General features: G+C 34.6%; 1 protein-coding gene across 1 annotated transcript in view; it reads left to right on the top strand.

Annotated features, from left to right (window-relative positions):
• The window catches only part of SAMTOR (S-adenosylmethionine sensor upstream of mTORC1), a 136,729-nt gene that overhangs the window by 55,512 nt on the left and 67,854 nt on the right, over positions 1–13,363 (top strand). The window contains exon 3 of the mRNA XM_077752216.1: positions 10,022–10,163. Coding sequence (XP_077608342.1) covers positions 10,022–10,163 — 142 coding nt within the window. The remainder of the gene's footprint in view (positions 1–10,021; positions 10,164–13,363) is intronic.

Genomic DNA, 13,363 nt, shown 5'->3' with positions numbered 1-13,363 from the left:
TATAGTCACACAGCCCTTATTACTGAGACCTGGAAATTTGTCAGCCAGATTTTGGAGTAGATATTTAAACTAGTTCCTTCTTTTTACACATGAATGTGCCAAATCCCAAAAATACTGAAACAACTTGCTTGAACTTTGATAGTTCATCATTAGCATTGTATATATTTTATGGGAATAATAGTTTTTTCTTCCCAGTTGCACACCTAATATTGGTGGAATAGGAGGGAAAATGGGATGCAGGAAGTAGCCTTAGAATCTGTGTTAGGTAAAAAGATGTCAATTGATGGCAATAGACTAATCCATGGGATGGGTATGATTAGCTGAGTTGGGACTATGATGTATGGGTTTTAGGGGGAGATATGTCAGGGAAGGAAATAAGTTGGGGTAGAATGAAGAAGGAGGCAAAACATTCACAGGATAGTAAGGACAGGAGTGAGCACTGGATAAGGAGTGTAGGGTTGGATAATGTAGTTTTCCCTTCCCTTATACCTGATACAGGTATTGAAAATGAAGCAGGAATAACAATGAAAGTAAGATTTTCCTGTTGTGGTAGAAAATTTCTCTCCATCCTTCCCAATCCATTTGTCTAACTGATACTTGTTGTTTTTGTTTGTTTGTTTGTTTTGTTTTTAAATATTTTATTTATTTCTGAAAGGGGGAAAGAGAGACAGCATGAGCAGGGGAGGGTCAGAGAGAGGGGGAGATACAGAGTCTGAAACAGGCTCCAGGCTCTGAGCTGTCAGCACAGAGCCTGACGCGGGGCTCGAACCCACAAACCGTGAGATCATGACCTGAGCTAAAGTTGGACGCTTAACCAGCTGAGCCACCCAGGCGTCCCTAACTGATACTTGTTGATGGGATGAGCAGGCTTGGGGTTTGGGGGTGGGGGTAGTGGATAGAATGGTAAAGACTAGTTTGTTGATGGGATGAGTAGGCTTGGGGTTGGTGGCCATAGTAGATAGAATGGTAGAGATTAGCAGGTAGATTTAGTGCACTGTTTCTTTTACCACTTTTCCCTCTCTACTCCATTTACTGTTTGTCCTTTGTCACCACTTAGAGATCCTTTGACATTTTATATAAAATGAGAATTGGAGATAATTGTCAATGTTCTAGGCAGTGCTGATATCTTAAGTAGTTACCAAGAGGAAATGTTAGGGAAATGTTTAGTAGTGGTGATGAGAAGGGGTGTTTCTGGTCTCAGCCTTATAGATAAAGGACAGTGTTTTAGATTGAATTTATATAAATGGAAACATGCTTACAGATACAGGTGTTTTCTGTCTTTGCTATACAGAATTTTAAAAATTTACCTCCACGTAAACCAGAAATATTTTAAACGTATCATAAGAGTTGTAGACAACTTTTTAATGAGAAACAGCTAGTTTTGCTTTCCAAACAGGGACTTCATTGTTTAACCAAATCTGCCTGATGAGTACATATCTAATTGAGAAGTGAAGTAGAGGCATGTATAGTTCCAGTTGTTTTTTTTCCTCCATAATCCTAGTCACATGATCCTATTCTTACAATGATTCAATGATGGTGATGATGATGATTTTTTATTTATTTCTGAGAGAGAGACATACAGACAGCATGAGCAGGGGAGGCTCAGAGAGAGAGGGAGACACAGAATCTGAAACAGGCTCCAGGCTCTGAGCTGGCAGTCAGCACAGAGCCCCACACGGGGCTTGAACCTACGAACCGCGAGATCATGACCTAAGCGAAAGTCAGACACTTAACCAACTAAGCCACCCAGGCGCCCTGATTCGATGATGATTATTATGCTTGGCATCTCTTTTTCCAAACTTAAAGTATTCATGTGAAACTTCTGAGAGAATGCAGTTGTTGGAAATAAAAGTCATTTCCGTTTCATTTAGTTTTGATATTTTTAACTCCTCTGTGAATGCCTTTAGCAAATTTCATCAATTTATTCACTCTCTGAATTTACTTATTGTTTATGCCAAAACAAGTTAAAATAGTTAATTACATAAACCCATGCAGCTTACAAGTCAATCAGAGAAAAGTAAAAATACATATTAACCCATTAACAGTGGTATTCTTAAGGTCATGGGATTATGGATGATCTTATTATAATTTCCTGTATTTAAAAAAAAATCAGTGTTGTGAGTAGCAATGATGATATTATAAAAGTAGTTAAGACAGATTACTGATACTGAAGCAGAAAAGAACACAAGATAGGTTCTGTAGACTAAGTCCAGAAACAATTTTGTTTCAAAGATTAACAGTTATGAGTGTCATATTAATAGTGAACAGCTAAATTGTCTAATTTAGATGTTCAATTCTTATTGATTACTCAAATTCTTCATAGTTTGAGACAAAGGGTAAGCTGGAATAACAGTTTATATACTAGGCTGAAAAATACATTTGTGATTGTTATTCTTTAGCAAACCCGTCAAACAAGAGAATTGGCAGGGAGGGAAAATCCTTTGAATTAGAAATAATTTTAAACTAACACCAAAAGGGCTAAAAATGAAAAAAATGAATGTAATGTTAGTGGTTTTCCTGAAACAAAGTTTTGAAATTTTTCTTAAAAATAGGATAACAGACTTTTTAATTGAAATTTCGTAATTTTTTTCTTTTATGGCCTTCAACACTGCTTTAAAATACTGACCAACTCCTTGACCCCAGGAAACTTTGAACAGGTTTTCTTTGTTTTACCTTTTTTTAGTGATGTTTTACACTATATTCTTTAGATTTTTTTTTTCAGTCTCGCTCATTCTGATACAGAATGAGAAAGTGCTGCTTAGTGATAGAATCTTTGTTCAGTCAGCAAAATAAGTAAGGTGAAGACTGTCCACAGAAGGGCTTGTTAACTTTGTCCTAGGAGAGTTTAAACTGCCATTCTAGCAGGGAGAAAAAAATGAAAAGAGTTTAATAATTAGTAGCTCTAAAAGATTAAAAGAATATTGACTGATAAACAGTTCACTGAGATGTCCATAATAGTAGATTAGCTATTTAATTTTGTTATTTTTAGTCATCTTTGTAGTAAGGTATTGTTTTAGGTTTTGGATTTTTGTTGTTGTGGTTTGGGTTTTTTTACATTTCAAAAGGTACAGTAAAAATTAAGTAGATCCTTTTGATTGGTGTAGATCCTTTTGATTGTTTTGTGGAAAAAACTGTAATAACAAATGCAGTGGATCTTAGCCTTGGTTCTGCATTGGAGTCATCTGTGGAACTTCATGGAACATAGGCATCTGTATAATTTAAAAGCTCCACAGGGGCACCTGGGTGGCTCAGTCGGTTAAGCATCCGACTTCAGCTCAGGCCATAATCTCATGGTGGTCTGTGAGTTCAAACCCCATGTCAGGCTCTGTGCTGACAGCTTGGAGCCTGGAGCCTCCTTCAGATTCTGTGTCTCCCTCTTTCTGTCCCTCCTCCACTCACACTCTGTCTCTGAAAAATGAATAAACATTAAAATTAAATAAAAGTAAAAATAAAAGCTCCATAGGTTACATAATGGACAGAGGAGTTAAGGAATGCTAATCTAAAGTGTAAAGTACTATAGAATAGAGTAGGAAGGAATCTAGAAGAAAGGACATCACCTAGGAGACTCTTAAACTAATCTGATTTAGAGTTAATAGCATAAAGAACAACAGTGATCATGAGAATAGAGAAAAATATATCAAAAACTTTTTTGAAGTTCAGAGTGAGCGTTTCTAGTCAAAGTAAAAGGGAAGAGTCAGAAATGGTGTCATGTTAAGAACCCATTTTCATCCATTTTAGAAATGTGTGTATGTTGAGATGAGGGCAGGGAGAACAGACAGGCAGGTTGAGAGTGATGGTGTAATGGTTTAGTTTGGAATATATCCAAAGTGTGGGATTGGAAGCCCTCTCTGTGGAAGTTGAAGTTTGAGGGCAGATGAACTGCCCAGTGGAGTGATGATAGTGTCTAACTGAGGACAGATCTTGGAAAACACCAGTGGTGTCCAATTTTATCTTAAGTAAATGCTCCTTTTTCTACCTTGAGTTCCAATACCACAATTGTGCTTGCCTTTATTGTATTTATGTGAAAATATAAAAATAAAATTATAAGAATCATTTCCCTCATCAGAGAAATAACTAGTCACAACATATTGAGTGTAAGATGCAGGTTTTCAGGTGGCTCCTGTGTTTGAATCTCAGGAACTGCTTCAACACCACCACACAGTGTGGAAGTTTTGTTCCATTTTGGGTGTGTCACTGTATCAGGTGCTCTGGAAATGCTGAGAGGCTCCTTTAACAGTGGTTAAAATTTCCAGAAAATTGACTTTGAATCTATTGTTTTTTTCTTTTATGTTTATACATTTTTGAGAGATAGAGCATGAGTTGGGGAGGGGCAGAGAGAGAGAGAGGGAGACACAGAATCTGAAGCAGGTTCTAAGCTCTGAATTGTCAACACAGAGCCCAATGCAGGGCTCGCACCCATGAACTGTGAGATCTTGACCTGAGCCGAAGTCAGATGCTGAACCGACTGAGCCACCCAGGTGCCCTGAATGTATTGTTTTTCTAAGCCTCTTGTAACTTTTATTTGAGAACACTATTTTGAAGTATTTAAATTGTACTTCTTTTTCATCACTACTATCTGTTGACAGTTGTCAACTGTAGTTTGAATTTTACTCTGTACCTAATTTGTAATTTGGGGGTTTCCTGTATTTTTTGAGCATGCTGAAAATTTAAACATTTTGTCCCCCATTAATGGGATACCATCACTAACTTATATAGGTTTTATAAGTTATAAATCAAAATGTCCTTTGAACTAATGAATTAATGTGCTATTATTTTTCTTTAGTTGTGACATAATGTTTGTGGAGGTGAATTCAGTCAATAATTAGGATATTGTCTTCAAAATAACTTGGTTCATTGATTTCTATTATTGAATGTGGTTTGGCAACTTAAGTTGGCATCACTTCTGTTTTAAATTATTAATTAGTTTTTTTAGTTTATTTTTTATTTAAAAAAAATTTTTTTAATGTTTTATTTATTTCTGAGAGAGAGAGAGTGCGTTAGCAGGGAAAGGGTCAGCACAGAGCCTGATGCGGGGCTCGAACCCCAAGAGCTTTAAGTTGAATTTTAAAACTATGTATTTGAACAAATGATTACTGATTTATTCTCTAAATTTATTATTTTAGTTTAACCATAAAACACTCATTAACTATTAATTTCAAGTTAGGCTAGAGGACATATATATTTTTAATTGTGCTTTTTAAAGGTAATTTTTGATTTCTCTGTATTTGGGCAAAATGAAATGTATCTGTTAATTGTAGATTAATCTCTCCCTCACTCCCTTCCTCCTCCCTTTCTTTTTTTAAAAGATACATTCATACTTTTGTAGCATATCTATAAGAAGTAGGCAAGAAAGATATTAATCACAATGATTTTGAGTTGTCACAAATGCCAATATCATTGTAAAATCATTATAATACTAATTATTAGGGGCGCCCGGGTGGCCCCGTCAGTTAAGGGCTGGACTTTCATTTTGGCTCAGGTCATGATTTCATGGTTTCATAAGTTCCAGTGCCAGGTCAGGCTCTGTGCTGACAGTGTGGAGTCTGCTTGGGGTTCTCTCTGTCTCCTGCTCTCTCTCTGCCCCTCGCCTGCTCACTTGTCCCTGTCTCTCTCAAAAATAAATAAACTTAAAAAAAAANAGATGAGCCCTGGGTGTTGTATGTAAGCCTATTTGACAATAAATTATATTTAAATTATATTAAAAATAATAATAAAATAAAAAAGACTAATTATTAATTCAGTTGGAGCTCTGATTGAGCTTCAGTACTTAAGCATTTCTGGTTCTGTTAACTAGATCTTTGATGTAGGCCTCAGGAAGTTCATAGTTCCTGATTTGCCTTTTGGTAACTAAAAAGTATTATTCTTTTAAATAAGACATCTTTTAAATATTGGTTGACATAATAACTAAATGATAACCAAAAATTTTTAGAATCTAGTTTTAACATGTGTATGCAGTTTGACCAAGTTAGCAGAAGGTTTTTGAATACGTATACTGGTCTCTGGTTACCCTTAACTGGTTTTGGCTTTTAGATTCTGAATTATAAATTATTTTGAAGATATTTTGCTTAAAGGATAAATACCATTATTTTGAATACTCTAAAAACAAAGAATGGGCTATTATTAAAAAAAACTAAATTTTCCCATTCCATTTTTGTTTGATAACTTTATTTTAAAAACACTTTAATAAGCTTTCAAGGTATTCTAGAAAGTAGAATATTCTCATAACTGGAGGCTAACTATGTTTTTATTCAACTTTGTAACCACCACTTAACATAGTGTATTCCTAGTAGACAGGGTTTTGTACATTTTTGTTGAGTAAATACATGATTTAAAAGTTCTGGGTCCAGGATGCCTTACGTAGGATATAAGGAACATAGCAGGTTCATATCTTATAACATCAACCACATCTTATTACATATCTGCTTTCCTTTCTTTGATGCCTGTGCTAGCTCATTAGCTTTGTTATTCTGGGTAGCATATGAAATAGATTTTGTTTTGCTTTCCAGCAAATCCATTGAAAGAATGAGGAATATATGCAATTGTGTTGTTTAGTCTCGGTTATATATAAGTGTACTACTACACTTTACTAAGCACGCATCAATTTGAGTATCAGCATACTTGGATAGTTAGAAACTTAAATGTTAGAGAGGCTATCAAGTGGGAAGTTTTCTGCAAAATTTGAATCCTTCCTTAGAACTTCAGTGGAGCAGATAGTAAGCTTTAAAATTCTACAGGAAATTGATAATATTTATTTATTTTTTTGCTGTTTATTTATTTTTATTTTTATTGNATTTTATTTTCCTAGTCGTAGTGATATTTGGGACTCTCCACCCTGTGTACTCTGGCTTGTTTCTTGAGGTAGCCGTTAGAAGGCTTTCTCAGTGGAGTCTGCATCCTTTCTCTCCCAATCTCTTGAGTGTGGTACGGTTTCTGATGGCTTCAGATCTTTTCCGTGTGATGCCTGGGCGCTAGTGCAGGTACGGAGCTCCCTACTTATCCGCCATCTTTCCCCTCCCTCCAAAGAAGTAGAAATTGATAATATTTAAACAAAATTTTGTTAAATGTGAAAAATGACAGGTCTTAAAAGCTGAAGGGCAGTAGGTTTCTGTATATAAACATTTGTCTTTGCGTCTTCTAGCTAACAAAATAATTGTAAATTGAATTTCCAAGTTTACAGTGACATAGATTTGTAGTAGATGCCTCTGGTGTCCCATATAGCTTACCCTTGGTCTTCAACTGTGGTGGACAAACCCTGTGAGCTCAGAGGAACCCAGCCCTTATAAAGTCCCACAGTGCTTCTCTCTTTTCTGCTCTGCACCTTTCTCCAGCACTGCTGGAACCCACTAAGGATACCCCCTTATTCAGTGCCTAAGTGAAAACTAGAGGTACAGGTTCTTAACAACTCTGAGTTAATTGGGGATTCTAGCTGATGCATAAAATGTCTTTGCCTCCTGTCTTTTAGGTGCACAATTCCAAAGGCTTTCTGTATGCTTCTCGTACCCATAGCAGCAAATTCAATAATGCCATCTGTATTACCACTTTTTCCTCCCTGGGTTCATTCTCCCTATTCCCTCACTCGTGTTCCCTAGGATTCACTCCCAAATAAACTGCTTTGTCCCAAAAACCCAGGTCTTGGTCCTACATTGTATCTTCTGTAGAATCCAAACTGAAAAGAAATTTGGGGGGCACCTGGGTGCCTCGATCAATTAAGTGTCTGATTCTTGATTTCAGCTCAGGTTATAATCTCAGTTTGTGAGATCGAGCCCTGCATTGGGCTCTGTGCTGATAGCTTGGAGCCTACTTGGGGTTCTCTCTTCCTCTCTCTCTGCCTCTCCCCGACTTGTATACGCGCACTAGTGCACCTTCTATCTCAATAAACTTAACAACAACAAAAAGGAAATCTGTTTAAATATGTTAAACATAGCTGTTCCCAGATACATTTTACTGTACAACTTTTGTTTGAATGATTCCTATTATCAGCAAATGTAGTAATTTTATGTATTTATGATACGTATATTATATAGGACAGTGAAACTTATGTGTTCAAACAGAAGTCCTTTTAGAATTGAAGACATCCATCCAACAAAAGATAAAGCACCTTTAAAATTATACTGTGCCTCAGTGAACCATTTGATATCAAGTCTGATGAGTAAAGAGTGTTAGGAACTATCAGTTTTTTAAAAATGTATCATTAATCAAAATATTTGTTTTAAAGAGTTCCTATAGTTCTATTTAGAGAGTTGGTAAATAATTACATCCGAAAGATGTTACTAAAACTCAGGAGTTTTTCTTTGAGAATTTAGGAAATATGTTTGCCTGCTTGTTTTTAGTGGACAGTTATTGCCAATCTACTATGTAACAAATTGGGACCTCTGTCACCTCACAGATATTACCAATTAATGAAAATACTGTTCTGTAAGAACATAACTTCCAAGAAGAGAACTTTTCATCCCTTTTGGGTTCACAGTTGGTATTCAGACCAAGAATGAGACTGTGGTATATACTCCTTTTAACAGTGTAGGTGAGCAGGTTTGTACCTTTTTTGCTATTTCTTAATTTGGTCAAACTAGAGGGCTAATAGTTTGATTTTCAACTCAGTCCTTGTTGGACTGTGTGCTTAAAATAATAAAGTTTTTCAGATTTTGACTAAGTAAGTCTTGATATATTTGAACTGTTATAATACACTTCTTAAATACTAGAATCCAGTAGTCTCACCTTGAGAGAGAATTTGAGTATAATTATCATCTTCAAATTTGGTTGTCTTATTTATGTTTTTAAGCCTACTCTGCCAAACAGTTGCCTACATTTGAACATGAGGCAAGAAGACCTAAATCTTAGGACTAAGGACATTGAGTGAAGCTACTTTGATAATTTTTGTTGACTCTCTTACCCTTACAATTATGCTAATGTCATCTATTTGGCCATAACATCCTCGTTCCATTCTTTATCAGAACTCACATTGCTGTTTCAGATTTCATATTAAAAGTGAGGACTTATTTAATGTTTTCAAAATGATAGCAGTCAGGTGTGCCTAGGTGCCTCAGTAGGCTAAGCATCCAACTCTTGATTTTGGCTCAGGTCGTGATCTCACAGTTGTGAAATTGAGACCCATCTCTGCTTGCTCTCTTTCTCTCTCTTAAAAAAAAATTAAAAAGGTAGTAGCCAATAGTGGCTCAATAATATACTTAGCTAATGGGGTGCCTGAGTGGCTCAGTCGGCAACATCAGTCTCTTAATTTTGGCTCAGGTCATAATCTCACAGTTTGTGAATTAGAGCTCTATGTGCGCTCTGTGCTGACAGTGTGGAGCCTGCTTGAGATTCTCTCCCTGTCTCTCTCTGTCCTTCCCCTTGCTCATGCTTGTTTACTCCCTCTCAAAGTAAATAAACTTAAAATATATATAGTCAGCTTATAATGTTTATTCAGAACATTTTGTAAAGACTTAAAACTTCTAGCAACATTTTTTCCCTAGGATTATAATTTTTTAAAGTAAAATATGCCTAGAGCACATCCAGGTGAGAAAGTAAAAATATTTAACTTGCTAATTTTTGGTGCCATCTCTCCAACCCCCTTTTAACATAGGAAACTGATCAATGTGTAGAATTCCAAGAAAATAACAAGCAAGAAGCAGGCCTAAGTAACTTTATTCTGTGCTGTAATGTCAAATTGCCCAAGGGTACCAGGATAATTGTTTGAATGCCGAGTCATAATTGCCCCCACCAGTGTGTTTTTGGTTTATAAACTGATAACTCCTACTTACTCCTACCTACTTAGTTTCATTTCAGTTTCACTGAATCCATCTGTTTCAATTGGTGAAAATTTATTTGGTTATCAAATCATCATAGTTAAAATGATGTGTCAGTTTGCATAAAGGGGTTTTTAAAATTATAATTTAAACTTGATGCAACTTCATAATTTTGCTTATATTCATCTTTAAGTAATTTTAGATTATGCAGAAACTTTTAAAAGTCTGAGACATTTTTAAGTGAATTTAACTTAATTCATCTTTTCCCTTGTTTTTAGTGGGAGATTTTGAGAAGATCTGGCGAGAACATTGTGAGGATGAGGAAACACTTTGTGAATATGCTGTTGCAATGAAAAATTTGGCAGATAACCATTGGGCAAAAACTTGTGAGGGCGAAGGTCGTATTGAATGGTGTTGTAGGTGAGTGTTTTTATGAACTAACATTTTTGGTTTCTACTATGTTGTTTAAAGTCTTAAATCCAAGTAATGCTTTGTATAATTTACTGTACCAAAATAGGACTGTTTTAAAACAGATTATCTTTCAAATAACTTTTCCCCCTTGCCATACTTTCCCTAGGATTATATCATTCATCCCTTTTTAATCAAAATGTTTTCTTTGACATAACTTGAAGTTTTGTTTCAGGCTTTCAAAATTGTAGCTTTAAAAAAATAAAAAGTATAGCTTTAAATGCATTTAGTATACTTAAACATTAGTACATTTAAAATATGAGTTTTAACACTTCATTAATAAGTTATAGAAATTTCTTTTTATAATTATCAATATTTGGATTCAAGTAAAGTGAATACTTTTCTATATTTTAAAATTTGAAAACCTCTTTAAAGAGTCAAAATCCTCAATTTTGGATGTATAATTCAGAGTATTCCAACACTTAAATTTACTTTGGATATGTTTATTATAGTATAAATTCTAACATTTAAAATACCAGAAAATGAGATACTGTGGTCAGTTCTCTCAAGATAGTAAAATTATTAGAATGGATAAATATATTTATTGAATTTAAAAATGAATTCCCGGAAAACAAAGCATTATCTTTCTGCATGGACAATGAATTTATGATAATTTCTGGTTTATATTTCATTGCTATTATTTTTTATCCAAAATTTGTTTTAATCTCATTTAAAAGTTATGTTATAATACATATTTCATTCATTCAACAAATAATCCAGATAAAAATACATATTTAATTAGTTATTTTATTTATTCATTTAATGAATAATTTTTAATGATTGTCCACAGTGTGCTAGTCACATCACAGGCACTGGGAGTACAACTGTCAGCCAAGCAAAATCCTTGCTCTCACGGAGCTTACATGCTTGTGAGGGTTAGAGGCAAGAAACAATACATAAATTAAAGATAGGCTTCGTCAGATAATCGTAAGTCCCATGAGAAAAATAAAGCAAGGAAAAATAAAACAGTTTTAAGTAGGGTAGACAGGGTAGGCCTCACAGAAGTGATATGTGTAAAAAACATGAAAGAAGTGAGACAACAAGCCCTAACAAGACCAGAGGCCTTGAGGTAGGACTGTGCTGGCATGTTTCTGAAACCGCAAGGAGACCAATGTGGCTAGAGCAAAATATAAGAAGAGTGGTAGAAAATAAGATACTGAACAGCTAGATTTCATAGGGTCTTGTAAACCATGGTTAAAGACATTGGTTTTTATTCTGTATAGGATGAGTCACTGAATGTTTTAAGAAGAGTAAGAGGAGTTTATTAACCTTTTAAAAAGTGTCAATCTTAAGAATTAGTTGCTGTGTTAAGACAAGACTATAGAAAGGGGAGTATGTAAGTAAGGAAATCAGTTAGGAAGCTAATGTGGTAATCAAGGTCCAAAGTTATATTGAGGCAATTTTCTTGGAGAGTGAGAAAGTGGATGTATAGAACAGTATACTAAGATGAATGCTCAGTTGACTATATGACTCAAGAGAGGGAGAAGGGAAATGATGGTATGTATGTTGTGGTGATTATAATGATCTATAAGGAGAGACTTGAAAATATGAGGTGAGTGAGGAATGAAAAGATGTTATCATCAGTGGATTGTGGACCCCAAGAATTGTGGGGTTGGAGAAAGAAAGGAGCCAGAATAATAGGAAATAGGATTCTTGAAATTAAAATATTTGCTATTTTCTGCTTGGTTCTAGAGAGAAAATCTCTTTTAGAAAATACACATTTTCTCCCTCAAGCTAAGAAGTGCGAAATGAGATGTACTACTGAACAAGATATTTCCCTTGTAACATGGAGTAATGACATAATCCAATCAGGGAATTAGCACCGTCTCTATTTAAGACCATCATTCTTGGCTTTTAGCAGCTAGCTGGTTTAAAATTAGTATTCGAGTATCCCAAGAAAACTCTCAGACTGCTTCTTAAATGGACTTTGATGTATGCTATTTTCATAGGAATATTTGCTTGTACCTTCCTTAAATAATCTGCCCTCACACTTCATTCTTCTTTTCCCTTAGATGTGTGGTCTTCATTAATAGTTATTGTATCTACATGTGTTTGAAAGAGGTCATTTTTATGTCAAACTGCTGAAAGGGAGCATTCATAAGAATTTAGGTCAAACTGCAGAAAAAGAACAGTGGCAAAATATAGTAAAATAAATTTACTATGGAAAGTAATCCCAGGAGGAGTTTTATAATGTCTTTACCTTAAACTTAATACTAACTTGAGAGAAAAGGCTACAAAACAGTTTTGAATTTTGAAACTTGATTTACCTATAATTTTAACTTGGGTTTATATAATTCCTTTCTCTATTGACAATTCTAAGAAAGCAGTAGTACTTTGAGAGCTAAAGTGGGCTTTAAAAGGGTTTGACAAAAGTTTCTGTTCAGTTAGTTATACTTAAAACTTAATAGCAACTTGGTGTGTAAGATAAGCCTTACTGACAATATCGTGCTAAGATTTTGTTGGCCGTTTAGCTTGAAGAAATCCACAAATGATTTCCTTCAAAAATAATAAAATTTGATTCATAGTATGAAATACTAAAAACTTAACATAATACAAAGGCATAGTTGTATGTTTAATAAAAAGATTTGCTTTTCCTAATTCTTTGTACACACAGACACACAGTGTTTCCTGGATTTGCAAGTAAGTTGCAGATAACAGGACATTTCATCCCCACATATCTCCTAAGAATAAGGAGTCTTCTGCATAAGCATAATACCATCATCACATTAAGATAATTAGTAATTTCTTCATTTCCTAAAATATTTAGTTCAAAAATTCAGATTTTTTTATTGTCTCCAAAATGTGCTTGTAATTTTTTTTTCTAAATCCAGTTAGGGCTCATGCATTGCATTTGGTGGTTGCATTTCTTTAGGTTCTTGGTTTTGTTTTCTATAACATTGAGTATTTTGAGAAATGACAGTTTATTTAAAAAATATCCCACATTCTGTATTCTGTGGTTTTTTATTCAAGGTGGGTAATAATACTGTTCAAATAATCTGTATGTCCTTACTGATTTTTCTTTTTAACTTTTTGTCCTGTCAATTACCAAGAAAGATTTTCAAGATACCACTTTTCTCAATTTTTATATAATTATTTGGTTGATCTTTAGATTATTTAATTTTTCTCTTAAAGTTCATCTTTTTCTGAATTAA

This window comes from Crocuta crocuta, unplaced genomic scaffold (genome assembly GCF_008692635.1).
Source record: "Crocuta crocuta isolate KB4526 unplaced genomic scaffold, BGI_CrCroc_1.0 scaffold397, whole genome shotgun sequence".
Lineage (NCBI taxonomy): Eukaryota > Metazoa > Chordata > Mammalia > Carnivora > Hyaenidae > Crocuta > Crocuta crocuta.
The sequence above is the reverse complement of the archived record's forward strand: the minus strand, read 5'-3'. Positions and strand labels throughout refer to the sequence as shown.